This window comes from Aquila chrysaetos, chromosome 8, assembly GCF_900496995.4.
Source record: "Aquila chrysaetos chrysaetos chromosome 8, bAquChr1.4, whole genome shotgun sequence".
In the NCBI taxonomy this organism is placed as follows: Eukaryota; Metazoa; Chordata; class Aves; order Accipitriformes; family Accipitridae; genus Aquila; species Aquila chrysaetos.
Window position 1 is genome coordinate 20,970,931 of NC_044011.1, and position 19,019 is coordinate 20,989,949.

At 43.7% G+C, this 19,019-nt stretch overlaps 1 protein-coding gene across 1 annotated transcript; it reads left to right on the forward strand.

Moving 5' to 3' along the window:
* Positions 1 to 1,451: 1,451 nt before the first annotated feature.
* Positions 1,452 to 12,589, forward strand: LOC115345072 (p53 apoptosis effector related to PMP22). Its single transcript, XM_030023297.1, has 3 exons — positions 1,452 to 1,918; positions 9,261 to 9,404; positions 10,032 to 12,589. The coding sequence occupies exons 1-3, from the start codon at positions 1,708 to 1,710 to the stop codon at positions 10,265 to 10,267; spliced, it is 591 nt and encodes a 196-aa protein (XP_029879157.1). The 5' UTR covers positions 1,452 to 1,707; the 3' UTR covers positions 10,268 to 12,589.
* Positions 12,590 to 19,019: the final 6,430 nt, after the last annotated feature.

The window sequence follows — 19,019 nt, forward strand, 5'->3', positions numbered from 1 at the left end:
ATAAGCTTTTAAAGCTACTTTTTAATAGCAATTGTATACTTTAATTATTATTGACAGAATTAATACTTCTCACAATCCCTTTTTTCACTCATTGTATTAACAAGTATATACAAGTACATACTTTCTAGATACATATAGCATCTTTCTAGATTTTTCTGGTGGGAGCTTTGAGGACAGTGTTGAGAGGGCTGGTGAAACTCTGTGGTTTGAGGTAACCTGCTGGAGATTTTTGCAACTTGCCTATGATGCTATCATTTTATTGTTCTGATTTAGCATCACAATCCATCCACTAGCATTTGCCAGCAATCGGTACTGAAATGACGTTGACCACCCCTCCTCACAAGACACCTTCCCTGAGTATCTTTTGAGGAATTGACACTGGGCACAGTTTGATCATGTTTGACATGGCTGTGACAAAATCGCATTTGATACACTCCAATAAGAACTCATAGACCCCCATCCTCCATGAAACCCATGTAATCCCCCCACCCGCTGTTCTCTTTCAGCCCTTCAGACCTCAAAGGTTTGTCCTCCTACTGACCTCTTTGCTGAGGCCTTGAAGCTGCTCCAAGACTCGACCAAATGCGCGAGTTACGTGCCCCAAACACATGCACCCCTATCCTGTGATAGGCACGTGTCTGCTTACATGATGAGAGTTTGCACTGGTGCTGGCCAATGGGATGATGTGATGGGATGTGTGTAGGCCTTATTGTGGAGAAGTGTTTCTCCCATGACCAAAATTTTGGGTGTTCATTCATGCCATGTGATGGGGAAGCCTTTGTTTTGGTCATCTTGGGGGTGCATTTCCAGGCACGGGAGGGGGAAAGATTGGGGCGTATGGGTCCCGAGTACCACTGCTGGACTGCGGCTGGCGGAGCCTGGTTGGAAGCCAGGGCACAACTGCAATCACGCACTCGTTAGGTGGCCATTAGGAAACATGCATTTGTTTAATGCTGAGGTTGGCACCAGAAAAGCGATGGCTTCCTTGTGAGTAATGTCACATTCCCATCCTCATATAACACCTTTCTTCTTCTCGTTTACGTTAAAATTGTCCAAAAACAGGGCAAGAAGCTGACCATTTCAACTGCAAAGCAACTTATTGCAAGCTTTTGGTACCTGAAGTGGCTAACATCATTAGTATTATCAACGTTGGGTTATGCCGCTCCGTCTATCTAGCGAACAGAAAGATGAGCTTCAACACCCGGGAGGAGGGCAGGGCTCGGGAAACCCAGGGCGAACCGAAAGTTTTTGCCGGGGTTACGTTTTGCGGTGGCGGGGCCACGACGGAGAAGCGGGTCCGGACGCGGGAGGGTGGCAGCCGGCGAGGGGTTAAGCGCACGGCTGAGTCCGGGGAGGACGAGTGAGGGGACGGGGGGTTCGCGGGGCTGGCAGGGAGCCGGGGCAGAGCGACGACCGGGGCCGAGCGGAGCGGGAGCGGGACCCGGCCCGGCCCGGCCCGGCGCTCCCTCCCCTCCTCTCTCCTCTCCCCTCCTCTCCGCCGGCCCCACCGGTCGGGGCCGCCGCCAGGCTTAGTCAGAGGAATGTGGGTGGGACTCCCTCCTCCCCCGGCGCCTTAAAAACCCGCTCGGACGGACACGCACGCAGTCTCCCGTCCCGGCGGAGCGTCCCCGCCGTACCCCGCCCGCGGCGCTCGGGCTCTCCTCTCTCTCGCTCGGTGGCCGCTGCTTCTGCCGCCGGCCGGGCAGGATGGTGGTGTGCGGCCTCGCCTGCTGGAGGTGCAGGTGGCTCCTGCCCCTGCTGCTGGGCCTGGCCATCATCATGGGCATCATCGCCCTGGCGGGCAGGGGCTGGCTGGAGTCGGAGTCGGAGCCCTACGTGCAGCAAGCGTCGTTATGGGAGAGCTGCACGCGGGGCGAGGAGGACCTCAACTGGAACTGCGAGTCCCTCATGGACTATGGTAAGCCAGGAGCCCTCCGGCGGGCCCGGGGGCGGCGGGTGCCGACGCCACGAGCCGTCTCCGCACCTCTGTTGCGGAGCAGCTGCTGTCTGGGACGGAGCTTCCCTTGCAGAACCAGTACCCGTGCTGTTTCGGGGCTTCGACCGGCAAAGAAGTACAGGTCTAGGCTGCTTCAGAGCAATCTTTTCTAGCGCCATAACACTGAGAAGCCAGGGTGTTGGTGTCTTGGTTTTTGAAAGTTATTTTACAGCCAAAGAAAGAGAGCCAGCTGGCCACAAGTCCCGTCTTCAGTTTGCTTTCTCTCAACTATCTGCAGGCTGCAGATGCCGCAGCCTTGCCTGGCACTAGGCAGCTCCCCCTCCCTGTGCCGCTGGCCTTGCTGGTCGGATGGCGAGCATGGAAACCTTCATGCAGGGTGTCCTATGCAGAACCACACCTGGACAATAATAAAATGGTCTTCCCCTGGCCCTCCAGAGGGAAGAGAGCACCTTAATTTAACCTTGCCTGGCCAAGGGAATGTGGCTATTAGGATGCCTCCCAACCTACAGCTTAAAATGGCCTGATGTGGGTTTGCAGGCAGAAAAAAATGCCGTTTCCTCTGTATACCTCTCTATTGCACTGGGGCCTAAACCAGGGGATAATTGTGCCTCTGTTGTAACTTGCTGAGCTGCTTCCGTATCTGGCATTGCCAGTGTAATATTTTTACTGCATGCTCCCAGTTTCTGTTTTTTGGGGGGGGACTTTTTGGGTTTTGCTAGAACATGTGGGTCTGATTACATCCGCCTTTCCCTCAAACAAAAGTATTTCTGGACAAATAAGCAGACCCGCCTTAAGATCCTGGATGAGGGTACTTTGGGGACTGGGAAGCTGGAAGGGCGTGTTTTAGCCGGGAGGGCTGGGACTGCTTTCCTCCGCAGATCCCTTGCCGCCTGAGCATGGCAGACTGACTTCCAGAAGCTTTTCATTGCAACACTCAGGCAAAGAATATATCATAAGAGCAGTGGCTTCATTTCTCAGCCAGGTGATGACTGCAGGTTTTACTGTAGGTGGAAGAAATCTGGCTAGTATGGCAAAAATATCTGTCTCCCCCATTAGACAGAAGAAAAGCTAGTGCAGAGTGGCTGAAATCTGCATTTCACAGGGAAGAAGTGCTAATACAGTAGAGCTGCTGAAATTTGCTTTCTGCTGTAGTGGTGCTGCTTCTCATGTCCCTGAGTACTGATGGGTGTGTGCTTTGTGTCAGCCCTGAGCGTTGTGGGGCAACAGCAACTTTCTGCTGTTTTTTCTAGTTAACAAGCTGTCAGAGAAGAATAGTGTCCTTGACTTTGCTTATTTAAGCCTTTAATACCAACTTGACTTTGCCTCTTCCCTAATTTTCATGACATCTATGCCACTGTCTACTGGAATACTATTTACATCTAGAGACAGGATGTAACATATGAGTTCAGGTTTGATTTATTTTGTTTCCTTTTTTCTATGCTAATGCAATTAGGCTCAAAATAGGTGAGGGCATTTACAAAGGAAAAAATGCCTAGCAGGCATTTACAGTACTGCTGCAGGAAAATAAAAGTTAATTAATTGAGATGCATAACTTGTGTTTTGCATAAAATAACTACTATGCACTAACCATCCTGCACCTCTCCTGATGAAATGAAAACTTCAGAGTGGATCCCCATTAATAGAAAGCTCCATTAGACAGTTTCTTAATTGAGCAGCAGCATGTGTACTAAGAAGAGGAAGAGAAAAAGCAGCCGAATCACTCTTTAAATGGGGAAAAAGGGGCAGGAACAGACAAACAGATTTGCAAATAGGAGTGTCTCCTAAACTGCATTGCTTCTTAATGCACATTTGCAAATGCCACATGAGAGGGAAGCGGAAAGGGAGAAGAAGAGTAGGATGTCATTTGGTAGGGAGGTGGGGAAGGGATTTTGTTTAGAGCTCTATACTGGTTTGTGTCTGGGAAGTACCTGGCTGGCAGCATCTGTGTATTATCAAAATGTTGCAAGGCAGAGCTGCTGTACTGCGCTATAAAATGACTCATGATGACTTAGTCTGGACCATTGCAGGATTAAATTGTTGGCTGTGTGTTTAAAACATGTCAGTAAGCCATCAGATATGACAAGGATTGTTTGCAATGTGGTTACTTGGAGAGGGTGATTGTCTTTATAGTGGTGAGGCTGTAAGTTTAGGAGCAGTATTTGTGGGTGGCTGTGTCCTCCTGGTTCTGAATGGCTGCTCCCAGGGACTTTGCTTTGAATTATCACTGTAAAAGATGGGTGTGTATGTGTGAGGTAGAGGTGATCCCATGGAGGTTAACTCTTTCTTATATTCCTAACAGCCAGTTGGTATTCATTAAGTACACAACAGCCAACCTAGAAGAAGGCAGGCATTCATCTGGATCCTTAGGAAGTGCCAAAAAAAAAAAAAGTGGAACCCAGAAGTAGGAGCCCAGCCTTTGTGAATCATGTTTCACCATGGTTATGCCACTGTACCTGTGTCCTTATAGGCATGGACTTTGATACCACAGATTATTGGTGAAGCTGATTGCCTGTGTCCACTGAGGGGCCAGGTAAATAAAGGAGGAATATTACATATACACTTATCTTTTCAGTATGCTGCTTTTCAGGCATGCTTCTGTCTGATTTACAATGCCAGGATGTATTCGAGACTAACTTAGTTTAGTGTCAGCCGAGTGCAGGTGCTCGGAAAGTGTTAATGGAAGAGGTGTAGCAGTTGGTGTCGCTGTCCACACCCACTAAACATCTACCCCAACTCCCTAGTAAAAGATCCCAGCAAGCAGGTGAGTCTGCTGTCCCCGCCAGTGGGCTTTGCTGGCCCCTGGGCAGGCACACTTCCCCTGCTAGCAACCCACAGGCATTAAAAGTAGGAAATTTATAGGACTGTGCCTCTCCTGAGCTCCTGGCAGAGTCAAGTGGCTAAAGCCAAGTTTGTACTAGTGGTCTTTTTTTTAATAGTTTGGTAGTATAGCAGTTGCTTTTCCTGTACTCCTAAAGCCAAAACAGAGCCGTGATTCCCAGTATTAATTCCCAACCAGCCCTCCCAGCAAACCTTTGATTCTGGGCTGTCCTGTGCTTCTGGTGGGTATGCACATACCTTCCCTTCACCAGTCATGCTGCCATGGAATTTTGCACATTATGTGGGCAAGAAAGTGTTACTGACAATGCTCTCTTGCTCTCAGTCCACTACTCCTTTGTTTCATTAACAAAAGCAGATATTTATGGGCATTCTATGTAACGAGCTCTCAAGGCCAAACAAGAATTGCTACTGCCATTTATATACAGAAAAAATATTATAACTACAGTGTAAAAACATGCCTAATCTATGCATGTCATGGTAAAAACTTCTACCCTAAGATTCCAGTTATTCATAAGTGAACAAACTAGCTTCTGCTTTTGTAATTAAGTGAACAAAGATGAGAAAGGCTTGTTACTTCAAATCCTGTAGCAGTTCATCTTCCTGCTAGACTATTTTCCCAGTCTTTTTATTCATTTGTACAAGGAAATCTGGATTTAAATATCCTACCCTGTAGAGCTTCCATCCCCTCCCTGGTGGGGCTGAGGCACAGCCAAATAAAATCAGGAAGTACACCTAACAGTAAGGCTCTGTTGCTTGCTTTTTTTTTTTTTTTAAATTTCATTGTATTACTGGTGCTCATCATTAACTTCAGATAATAATTTGCGTGATATTTGCAGTTTAGTTCCTTTCCAGAGTCATCATTAATTAAGCTACGTCATAAAACTCTTAATCCTTCCTAATAATTATAGCCTTTCAGCCCCTGAACAATTTTATTTTTAATGTTCTTTCAACACCACCTAATTGATAAATACATTTCTGCTGATTAGGTGCAAAGAACTTGACTATTATTTGAGGCAAAGCCGACCTAGGGAATGCTAATACCTCCAACTGTTCTGCTTTTCTGCTCTCCTATTTATGCAGCCCCGAATTACTGTGGCGTTATTGTTTGATTTCATAAACAGACATCATATTTATGCCTATTTTGAGTAGGAAGTACTCTCTCTGTCAAATTAAGGGACCTGAGAATTTTCTGGCTTTATGGAAAACTTGAATTCTGGCTAAATAGCTCGTGATTACAAGGTACTTTGGAGCACAAACCAGCTAGAAACTGGGGCTGATCTGTCTTTCTCTGAGCATGAGCAGGTCTCTCTGGCTTTTAAGGCAGCAAACAGGGAGAGTGCAAACCCACACCTCTCCCTTCCCGGCAGCCGGGAGCTGTAGGTGGAGGATCTTGCCGACGGAGACAGGAGAGCTGGGTGCCTGCGGGGCTCAGTCAGCTCTCAGGAGCCACTGGGAGGAAGAGTAGCTGGAAAAGCCTGACTTGATAGGTATGGGGATGAGGGGGATCCTACATGGAGAAACAGCAATTTCAGTTGGGGCCCTACAGTAGTCCCTCCGCTGAAAGCGTTCCCTGTTGATGGGGGATAGCAATGGTTTGTGTGGGAGAGGAGTGTGCCAGGGCTGCACCCTGTGCTCGGTAAGGGTGCAGCCTCCTACCCCAACCTCTTCCATCAGTCACTTATTAAAAGAACTCTTCTAATAATTTTTTGAGATTTCTCTTACACTGTGTATATATACAAGTCCAGACCTTGTTGCTGCTCTTCCCATGACTCCCACCGGTGCTCATGTGGTAGGCTGGCCATTCGATGGCTGTTGTCTAGTCCAGCCCAGAGCAGACCCATCCAGTGCTGTGGCCAGCAGCTATGACTCAGTCCTATCAGGTCTTGTCAGTAGCAACCCACTGATAACTGCTGCTGGAGAAGATAACCAGCAGGAGAAGGAGAGGAAGGTACGGGGTCACCAGCACCAAGTTCTGTCACATGTGAGCACAAACCCCACTGAATTTCATAATGGTGGTGCCTTACTACTGCCCTGTTTCTGAAGACCTGAAACAAAGCTGGGCTTAATATTAATCTTCCTGACAAGAAATCTCCTACAGCTGTATGTGTTGTCATTTTCATATCACCAGAGACAAGAAAATAAATCGCTGTGAGCAGAGCTGGGGCTGCCCTGTATCCAAAAGCTTGTTACACTCATGAAGTAAGCACAGAGGATATGGAAATAGCAGAGAGAGCACTGGGGGCTTTCTGGCTCGTATCTCCTCCAGTCATGTTTGTGTTGCACCAAACCTCAAGGTGTCTGACCTGCAGGTGTATTTGAGTTTGCAACCTAAATTTTACCAGGCAGATGCCAGGCATGGCTTCCTACGGTGTGCCAGCATGTGTAATGCATCTGAAAGGGAATGTGCTTTGATAACTAAGTGTTCCTTCTTGTTGTTGTGCTTTTTTTCTTAATAGGGCAAATATTGATAAATAGCATTCCTAGGTCATTTAGTCTGAACCACTTTTCCTGGGCTAGCTGTGTGTAGTGGCTAAATATTCCTTTATATTGCTTATCCCTAAATAAGTCCTATTCTGGAGACAATATCCAGTACCTGCGTTAGGTATGTCAGAGAATATTTTGTATGAAAAGATTTTATCAGACCACTGACATAGCTTTAATCTCCAGATGCTCATCAGGTGTCCTCCCTCCCTCCTCACCCCTCCCTTAGGGAAGAGGCATGAAACATGCACAATTGGCTGAAGGAGAACTAATTTGAAAAGTTTTTGCTGTCTTGAGTAGCTCCAAGAAGGGAGAGGGGAAAGAAAACTCTTTTCCTTACCCTTTCTATGCCAGCATGACTGTCTTCAGGTGGTGGTGGTTGGAGGTTTTGGGCTGAGATCTGGCTGACAGATGGTGGCTGTATTTCACTTTTCCTATTGGAATAGGGGGGAAAAGAAACCAGTTCAGACTGATCTAATGAAAACAGCTGTAAAACAATGCTTTACTTTCAGAGAGTAAATTGATGTACATAGTAGAAGTGTCTGAGACAGTTTTATTGCATTCTCTGTCTCAAATTATAGGTTTTTCCCATTTATGCAACTAGTAGAGTATGTACGTGAGTTAAGGTGGAGGATTGTAACTCTTTAGGAAAAGGTTCTCTGTCTTACCGTCTTTTTCGTCTTAGTTTTTGCACAGAAAGAATGGAGGTTGTGTTGAAAGCAGGGTGTCTCCAGAGCGCTTCAGCTGTCTTGGAACAGACAGCTCTGATGAAAGACACATTTTTTGGAAAACGTTCTGATCTAGATTTCGCCACTCTCTTTATTCTTACATTAGAGGGAGCTCGGGATCTGGCCCTACCTCTGTCTGAATATGTGAAAGTAGAAACCCATGTTATGCAGATATGGGAATTGAGCTGTGATGACAGCTGACTGGAAAACAAAGCACTAATCGTATGGTTTAGCCCATGTGGGCAGGTATCCTGCCTCCAGGGCAGGAACACCTTTGCTTGTTGTTGTTTGCATTGGGCTCACCTGAACTTCTGCTTGGTTTCTAAAGAGAACAGGGTCTGGCCATAATGAGGGCCTTTTCACAAGCCCGTGTTACTGCAAAGAGGGAATTGCTGGCTGTTTTTTCTGGGAGGTTTTTTTTTCCTTTGTTGCCTTGGCCTGTGATGGGTGAGTTCTGGGTGCTGGTGCTGCTCTGCTGGGATAAGGCCACTTGCTTCATGCTTGAGCCTCTCCAGGCTGCAGTTGCTTGGTCCTAAGAATCTTCACCACCCTGTCCCATCAAATGTCAAAGTAATGATTCAAAGACAACTCTTCCACTTTCCCTCAGATTCTTCTGTTTCTCTTCCACCTGCTATGTTTTAGCTGTTTCTAAGGGTTTTTTTCAGCTGTGAATAGATATTTATCTTCAAGAACTTTCTCTTTGTCATCTCTCACTTCAGCTATTCCAAATCTATTTTGTTTTGGTCATGCTAATTTTGCTCCACATGCATTATTCTTGTTATAAACAAACAGGCAAGAAGCTGTATGCTGACAGCACTATTATTTCCCAGCAGTTATCTCCTGTGGTGGTACACTCTTGTCTGCTCTCATACTTCCATATGCATGGAAGTGGTTTTGTAAATTTGCATGTCAAACAGGAACAGTAAGGATAAAGTACCTTCTCAGCGGCTGTGTGCCCTATCTGCACAGAGGTCTGTGGGTCTCTCACAGATACAGAGTTTGGAGGTGTTATCTCTATTGCCATGCTGCACTAGTTCTGTGCTACTTCTAGGGAGTTCTGTGCTGTTCCACCAACGATGGTGCCTCTCTGCTCTGGAGCTGTGTGCTTTGGAGGCATCCTGTATTGATTTGACATAGGGCATGCTTCTTACAGGAAAGCATTTCAACAAAAAATGATTAAAGGAAACCAAAGACCTACAACGATCTACAGTTCAGTGCACTGATGTGTGCAACATCTTTCTTGTTTTCTCTTCAAGGATGGGGGAGAGCAGCAGCTGCCACATACCTCGTTGGCTTTGTGATCCTGGTCATCTGTTTTGCCCTCGCAGTCATCGCATTCTCGATCGAGATACTTCGCTTCAACTTTGTGCGAGGAATTGGAGGCTTGCTCTTTGTTGTTGGTAAGGCTGGGCACAAAGACAAGGTTATTTTAGATGTAAAACAGGCATCAGCAGAAAAATATGCTAGATGGAACCTCCCTTATGAAATAAGCTGCCTTTGTCCGGTTTATGACTCATTTTCATGGGGAACAAGGGAAGGTTGATTTACGCTCTGAGAGCATAATGGTTAGGAAAGCTCCAGTGGCCTTTGTCAGTTAGCACTTTCCCAAAAGCCGTGTATGGGGGCAATGAACACCTTTGACCCAGCATGTCACATGCTAAGACTTAGGAGCTGAGAGCCCTGGGTTCTTCCCACCTTCCCAAAGGGAGGAGGAGCAGCGATGGGGCTGTGGTACAAGTGGGACGTGACTGGCTCCGCAGGGATCACGGTGCCTGGCTGTGGGACAGGGCTGGTCAGGGCATGCAGTTATGTGCCTCAGCAACCTGGCAATGCTGCAGTCAGATAGGTGTGGGGATCTGCCTTGGCCAGAAGTCACGTACCTCTGTAAGAATGCAGATTTGATTGTAGGACTGATGCTAATCCTTACATATCTTAAAAGGATATGCAGTTATCTCCAGGTACCTTATTTTAGTGGGAAATGTAATACATTCGTTGTCATTTAATCCTGCTTTTCTTTCTCTCTCTAGCTGCATTCCAGATCATAGGCTTGGTCATCTACCCAGTGAAATTCACTGAAGAAATTCCACTGATGGGAGATAACATGTTCAGCTGGGCCTATGGCTTTGGCTGGGCCAGCACTGTTGTCGTAATAGGTTGTGCTTTCTTCTTCTGCTGCCTCCCCAACTGGGAAGATGAAGTCCTGGGAAACATCAAGCCTACCTATTACTACTCCTCCCCAGAGAGAGCACCATACTTAAATTGAAAGATTAAATCCAAGTACAATCAACTGTCAAAACAACAGAGGAGCACCTCTGATGTAAATTTGGTGTGATTATAGGAGACTGGAAAAACCCACCTTATTTCTCCAGAGTATTTACTGTTATATTGAACTAGATGATCTTAAAGGTCCCTTCCAATGCAAACCATTCTATTTCTTACTAGTCCTGGCAATAAATGAGTGAAAACATTGGCACCTTTAAGCAAATAGCTTTTACCTAAAGTATTATTTACGTATTCTTATGTCGATTCTGTTTGGGTGGTTTACTAGCTCCTTCCCCTCCCAACTAATTGAGTCATCCTTATTTTAATCAAACACTTGCTGATGAATAAAGATGTAGTGTTTCAAGTGTAGAAGGGGGGAGGAGATATTTTAAACAACACATTGGAGGGACCTGTAAGTTATTTTTGTTTTTACCTCTGACAAAATTGCCTTAAATGGAACTAGAAAAAGCCCAACCTTCCAAAGAATGCTTTTTCTTCTACCAAAGTCAGTCCCAAGGAAGGAACTTCCCTGAGACTGTTGCAGTCACCTGCTGCCTAAGAATCTCTTCTCATTCCTGTTACTGGACTATTGTTGACTCTTAGCTATTTGAATTAAGGGGAAAATAAAATTAAAATTTATTTTCCACCAGTTGGTGCTATTGGACGGAGGTTTTCTCTAAAACATGGAGCTGGTGTGTATAATAGTGGCTAATGTAACACTTATTGGTGTTTTTGTGGCCACTGCAGGACTTGTGATGGAGCCACATATAACTTAATATACATTGTCACAGAGAGAATCAATAAACTTTCAGATGTTAAACTATATACATGGTATTTGAGGGATGCCAACAGAAAATACCTTTGAGTAGAAACATACATTGTTCTTTATGTCTACATTTTTAAAACTGCAGTGTTTTAATTATCAGCTGTGCTTTGGAGGGAAATCTTAGCATAAGGTGTTGAAAACCTCCGAAAGTTTCTAAAGCACACTGTAGGTACTCCAGAGTTTAGTAAACTTGGGGATGCTTTGTGAGTCACTAGGGATAACAGGTAAAAATAGAAAAGCAGTTCTGTGAGCGATTTACATATGCAGACTTCACGCAGACACCCGTCTTGGGGAGTAATCTGGCCGGCTCCTAGCTTGTGTTTCTGGAGCCAGCAATTCCAAATAAGTATTCCAGTGAGGCAGAGCCATGTCTGTATTGGTCATGGAGCTGCAGCAGCTTACAGCAGATTTAATTATGGTCTGTCATCTTTGTCAGAGCTTTCTTCAGCTGGGGAAGAAGAAGGAAGAGGCTCATTTGTGGAGCTCCTCTGCCAGCTATGGGGGAAGTAGCTCTAGCAGAGACAGATTTCTGAGGGGGGTACAGGTAGGGTGGAAAGCAAATGCTGTGCATTACTCTGGGTAACGAGCAGCTGGGGACTTACTTCTTACTATTGTGAACCCAGTACTTAGGAGAGGGTAAGTGTGTGGGTATATGTATTCATGCACATGTACAAAATAGAACTTACAAAGCATTAACCAGCATACTGTAAATCTGAAGTAATTTAGAACTAAGCTTTTTCAATGCCCAATATTCCTTGTATTATACGTTGTATAGCTTTCTGTTTTGTAACAACTTTTTTAATTTGGTAATTCTCTATGTTGCATGTGATCCTGTTTTGGAAAGGCCAGGTGACTTCTGAAGGTCCCTTCCAGGCCTGTATTTTATAACTTCCCAGAGTGTAAACACCTGCAGACTTCAGGACCGTGTTAGAAGCTCAGTCATGGCATATACAATCAACTGTATTTATAATTCTTGCTGAAGAAGAGAATCCTGTGACAAATGTGTGTTTTGGTTGGGTTTTTTTTGTTTTTTTTTTTTCTTTCTGTACAGTACTGGCTGGTGGGGAATACTGTGTAGACTTATCTGTATCATGAGTAATGATAGTACCTACTTTCTAGTGAATTCAAAACACAGCAGAGAATCCCAAGTCTGGAAAATCCTTGCACAGCTAAAGCTGAGAAGGAGAAAAGACATAAGAAAATGGACACCCTTCCTAATGAGAGGGAGGATGGTATGATAATAGGGTTTAGCATAACTTAAGTCTTTTGTATGTTTTTTTTATAAGAATCGTGCTTTTTTGACAAGTTATGACAAATGTAAAATAAACTTGGCTCTGAATATACTGGGAGGGGTAGAAGCATAACCAGCATGTTACACAATTAGGGTGTTTGGGGGGGAAGGCTATTGCAAATAGTCATTAATTACTCTCAAGTGATACTCATGTATGTGGCACTCCTTTCAGATGTGGTGGCTTAATTAAAACTGTTTTAACTGACGGTTGTAGAAACTTGGTGGTATTTGTGGTTCACGGATTCATTTCATAAACTCAAGCAAATAGCCATTCTTCCCATATCTTAATGTGAATATTGGTATCCATGAAGTGTCAGGTTAATAATATGAAGTTAAAGATCTCATGTCCGGGAGGAAACAACTTCATTTTCCAGTCAAATAAGCTTGAGTATCCACTGCAAAACACAACTGTGCACTTCATCAGAAGTGCCAGGCATAGAAAGCTCTTTGCTAAGCCAAAACCTCTTAAACGCATCACAACTTGAGGGGGAACTCTAAACATTTTAAGTACGTAACAGTCTACAGAAGGTCTCAGATGTGGGAAGCCTGTTCTTTTTTTTAATCAAAACTGTGCCAAGTACCTTTCCTGTGCTGATCAAGAACTTAAAATAGTGAGAAAAAGATGGAGTACTTGCCTGCTATTTTCAGTGGAAGACTCACATTTGTGATTAGAAACCTTCCCATTTCTAACCTCAGATTATGCATGGCCCACATATAGCCCCGTGCTAGTGGCATTCTGTATCCTGAACAGCTCTTTCTCCCTCTGTTTTTTTGCAGAGAGCAAATCTCCTGTCAGCCACAGCTGTCTTAAACAAGCCTGTGGCTTCTGATTTCTGGAAAGACAGGTTCACCATTCTCCTGATTTTTTTAGCTGTCCTCTTCCTTAAATGTCTTAGTTTTAAAACACACCTACCACCCTGGATTCTGGTGACTTGCATGGGTTTCTTTTGGGTTTTGTGTCCCCCCCCCCCCCCCCCTTTAATTACTCTTAATTTTAAATATACAATTAGGGAAAATATTTTTGTTTCTTTTAGATTTTCCTAAATGCTTTGAAGATAATTGGAGGGTTTGTATAATGCCCATTTTTTTGACATGAATAACATTCGTACTCTTGTTTACCTACCAGTCTGTGCTCACTAAAATATACTGAACAACTCCAGTGAGCTTCAGGCTGCAGGGTAGCTCCTTCTAACCCAACCCTGGAGAAGAGATAATCTGAGCACACTTGGCTATCGTCTCAGGGGAAGTTACAAGCAATCAAAAAAGTGCGTGACTGGGTGCTAGGGAAGGCTGATTGACCTGAATGGGATGATTAATGCTTAAATCTCATGGGTATGGGAAACAGCTGCCACACCCCACTGGGATTTTGTATTTTTACTTGATGTAACATGCGACTAATTTTCTAGACAATTCCTTTACAAGGTAGAATTCTTAAGATGTATTCACCTGACCTTTACATTCTGCATCTAAGGACTTTTGAACCTAGGATGCATACATAAATCAAGACAGTGTAGTAACAGATCATTCAAGATAATTTTTTGGGGGGGAGGGTTGTTATGGTGATAAGCACTATAGAAAAAAACACCCACGTGCTAAAAGAAAAGGTTACACACACACAAAAAAGAGTTGCTGAGATCATTGAGCACTTATGAATTCACAATGAACCAAGCATGTCTATCGATGGAAACCAAAATGCTTTAGGAGATGCACAACAGCTGAGAGAGCTGAGGTACTGGTCCCACAACACAGAGCAGTGGAGGTTACTGGCAATACAGAACAGCACCCTGAAAAAACAGGGTTTACAGTGCCAGTAGGTGAAGCTCCACAGATTTGAAAATAAACCTGGGAGATGATACTCACAACCAGAATAAAGTATAATCAAATCTGGAGGATATGTTTGCCAAAAATAGGGATGCTGAGTTTCTGAATGCGATTCCTGTAACAAGCGTCTGTACAAGAGTAGCGAAATCCATGTGCAATGAGTTCACAGCACCTGGGATATGTCAGCGTTACTGCACGGGTGCAGCAGTTTATAGGTGTAGATCCCATTGACTAAGAATGTGACGATTTTGCTGTGCATGTGCAGTGTATTCATAAGATAGGTCTGATGCACCCACAGCGCAGGTCTGCACTGGTACAGTAAGCAGCCTTTTGCTTGGGATTTCCAAAGGTGTGGGCCAAGCTGCTTCAGCTATGGAGCCTGACATCCGGAAATTCCAGGCAAAAAGCCAATGCCCTCAAATTTTGCCTCTATAAAATTGTATTTAAATTACTTGGGAGGTGTCAGAATAATCCAAAGCCTTTTTTATTATGATTTTTGAATACCTAAATTTAATAAGGCTGAATTTATAATAAAGACTGTAGTGGAAAACATGCAGGCATATCTAGAGCTTTATAATATAAATATTATAATGATAAACAATATAAATAAATAATAATGTATGATAAGCAATATGCATTGTATAATATAATTAATAAATATAAGTGTTTCCATGAATTATATTCCTCATGGGTTCACCTTTGCAGCATTGGACAATATTTACTAGAAGGGTTGGTGTGACTGCTGCTTTTTATTTATTTATGGGAATGTGAGCGACACATACTATTTTCCACAGGGATCTTTGTGAATACAGAATATTTTATAAGTATTAAACTAAGCGTCAAGGGGACACATCAGAAATTAGTGTTCACTGAGTTTGAGAGGGGCCCAGAAAGGTTTGGAGTGAGCACTCACATGAAACTGAGCCTAAAAGCCAGCTAACTCCCATCCTCCCGTGTGCTGCCCTGGGAAATGATCACGGATTAAAGTACGTTAGTTGACTGTCATGGTCTTGAATACACACTGAGGCATATAATTGGGGTAGGAGCTGACATGCGGACATTACAATCCCTTTTCAGTAAATAGCCTATTTTTAAGCTCTCTTGTGTTAGCAATCCCGTAGGACAAGAAATAAGCAGAACTTACCGTGAAAAAGGAATTTAGATGAATTGTGATACTTGAAAATTAATTTCTGTTCTGATTTGCAATAGAAAGACAAAACAACTTGCAAAACAAAACTCAGGAAAATCATAATTGGCATTTTGTATCAAGACAATAGGAAAAGTTGAAAATGTTGATAGGAGACCATCATTTTCATTTCAGCCTGCTTCCCAAATCAGTCCCGTATCAAACATTTAAAACTGAAGAGGTCATTTCCATATAACGTTATAGTTTCAGCGAAACCCTACTTTTGGCTGGAGAATCTCAAGGTGAAAATTCATGGCTGAAAATCTTAAAGATATGCATGGTATGCATGTCTTATCTGTAAATCTCAAAGTGCTTAAAGAAGTAGCTGGTGCTGTTCCCAACTGACCCATAAGGCACAGTAAATGAAAGCCTTTTCTTTGACAGAGAAATGTAAGCAGCAAAGGTGTGGCACCTGCAAATTACCTAGTAAGGCTGATTTTATTCCTCTCCTAAGGCAGCTGAGCCTTATGTTTTACAAGGAGTTACTGTTATGATCCACTACAATAGGACAACTATTTAGTTAGCCTAGCTATGCCACAGAGAAGTTGTGGGGCCCAAAGCAAGTAGTTTAAGTAAAATTATCCCATATGTAGAACAGGGCTGTACCACTCTAACTGCTTACACACAATTTCATAAAAACCCCATATGCAACATGCCATGTGTGCCCACCAGAGAGCTTGTGCTCCTGACAGGCGCCCGAGAAAGATACAGACCCCCACAATAGTTGCAAATGTCCAGAAGCCATCCCAGCTGGTAAGTGCGTAGTGGGTGTACAGGACACCCTTGATTTCAGCCGTTTGCCCGGGGGGATGGTGGTGGTGGTGATGGTGCCGACTGAACTCGTCAGACTTCTACAGAGCATCTGTAAGAAATAACTGGGGATTTCTTCTTCTACCCTGAAGAAACCATGTCCTTTAGCAAACAGTAGCTGAAAATTAAATCCACGCTCAGGCACACAGAGACTCCTGTGTTTTCCTAATTTGCATTTTCCTAATACAGTCTTGAATTGCTCACATAAATAACAATTCTGGATGCAGCCTCATGTTTGCAACTCAGCTTTTAAAACTTGCTCTTGTGATAGTCTTCTGTTTTGCCCACGTAGTCTCGCTAAGGAAGGAAGAAAGTGCCTTTTAAGCCTCAGCGTTTGTCTCGTCGAGGCAGGCCTGCTTTACTGACAGGAGTCAGCGAGTGCTGCGTGTGGGGCAGGCTTTGGAGGTTCAACAGCGAGCTGGTCCTGGATGGCTCTTGCTAAAAGCCTTAACAAAACCCCGTGGCAATTCTCCTCCAAGCTCAGCGGCCAGTGAAAAGAGGAGGTCTCAAACCTCTGCGGAGCTTTCCTGCGCTGTGCGAGGCAGCTGGAGGAAGGCTTTCCCAGACGCACGGCAGCAGGACCGAGCACTGACCACTCCCGGGTCACCACAAGCATCACCGATGAACCTCAGCGTCCAGCCACCGCGGGAAAGTCCCTCAGAAAGGCCTGGGGTGTGGGAAACTACAAGATGTCAACTGGGTTCATTTTTTTAGGAGGGTGTTCTTATTTTGCAATGAAGTAAAGACAGGTCCTGTTCAAAATGCATTTCCACTATCCTTCTAATTAATGTAAAGGAATTGCAGCTTGGATTACCCTGTGAACACTTTTGGTGTCTGAAGGTATTTTTCTACATGTGCTTACTATGGATGAAATATTAGTCACATTGAGAACACTGTTGCCTTGGTGCCCAGGTGATGCAGGGTACAGAGAGTGACTACAAGGTACGATTTAGCCCAAGCAGGGTTTCGCTGATTGAGTCGCATCACTGTATAGGCTGGGTTATAACAATAACTGCTGTGCAATATTCCATTTGCAAGGCAAAGTGCAGCCCTCTCCAAAGGGAAACGGCAGATCGGCATTATCAGAAAAAAAGGACTTATGATTGTAAATGGATTAATAAAGATAATAATAATAGTCATAAGATTTATTATAGCTCATGCAGAAAATGTTTCTCAATTGCTCAGCTTGACTTGTTAGATGCAAGATAGCGCACAGGAGAACAGATCATAAAATAATCTTAGCAAAGCTTTTAAAAACCAAACTCTGGGGACTTCTTATTTATAAGCAGTATGAATGTCAGAGAATGAAAATACGCTTGCTGCAAAAGTCATGAACATGCACCACAGCTGGTGAGCCCATATCAATCCAGTCATTTATATAGCTCAGCTGACCAGGTCAGCAGACTAAAGGTGGGTGAAAATATGCTGCCAATCATTTGTTAGCTGCTTCTACCACTAAGAAAACCATTTGTGTCTTGGCTGAAAAGGGTGTATTTTTCTTTTTAGCTCTAATGCCGTAGAATGTTTGTTTTAGCAGTATCCTACTGCTTACTTGGTTACTTCAAGTAGCAATGAAGATTCATCAGGAATATTTTCAGATGCAGAAAGTGCGCTACAGTCTAACAGTTTTAGCATTGATAATATATCTTCATTTTCAAAGGACGATGTTGGTGTTAACCAGGAGGGAAAATCCACAGATACTGGAAAAGGAGAACAAGCATTTGCTTTCATGTAAACACCCAGCTTGTACACTGCAAAAGGCAAAGCACGTTGAGGGTAAGTCATCACTTCAAATCAGACTCCTTAACAAAACTTTCCAATCATTTTGCCCTGTTTGCCATAGGAGTATCAGAATTACATGACATATTGGATTTTGTCACCTTCGAATACATCTCCCTCTCTGTCTGCTTTTCCAGATACCACAAATTACCCTTGTACTGAATGTGAAGATTGCTTGTAGTTCTAAGTTACTAAAGGATGACAAAGATGGGCAAGACACAGAAACACCCACGGTGACTGAACACTGCTCATCTTTCTTTCACAGCATGATAATGTGCTCTGTGGTATCATCTCGCAAATGCTAACTTTTGTGACAATATGCATTCATCCACAAGTGAGTTATAACAAAAACTGATGACAAATCCTTCAGTCATAAATGTCTACCTGAAACATGGCTGAGCATTCAAAAAGGAGGGAAGAGGATTTTATTCCTCAATAACCATTGGCTCTCAAATACCTAACAGTGCCTGACTTCATACTGGATTTCAGCTACAAAATTGCTTTAACTTGATTTGGCTATTTTCTCTGAGAAAAGAAAAAAAGGCTGAGCTTTTAGAAAACTGTAACTTTGTGAAGGATTGAAACTTGGCAAGAGATTGGATATAGACAGCTGAGTGACGGCTTAGCTACAGTTTATGGCCACGTGCATGAGTGTTTCTGAAGCCATTTTTTAAAAAACATTTAATATCCAAATCCGTGTTCTCTTAATCTTTTGGAGTTTATTGTGCCCATTTCTACCTCAGCTGTGGCAACAGAAGGAACATGTGTGAACAGACTTGGACAGCTTGCAGGTACCAGCATATTGCACTAAGGGTGAGCTTCAAATGGTATTTGTTTTAATGGAAATATTTTTTAAACTCATGCATAAAAAATGATATACTGCAGTGTTATAGAACTGGTAAATAGCACTTCAAACATTATATTTAGGTTAACGATAACTGAATTTGTGGATAGCACAAATGTGGACTACAAGGGAAGATACATAATACGCTAAGGAAGCGGTTGTTCTCTAAGGTGTACTTTACAAAAAAATACTTGAG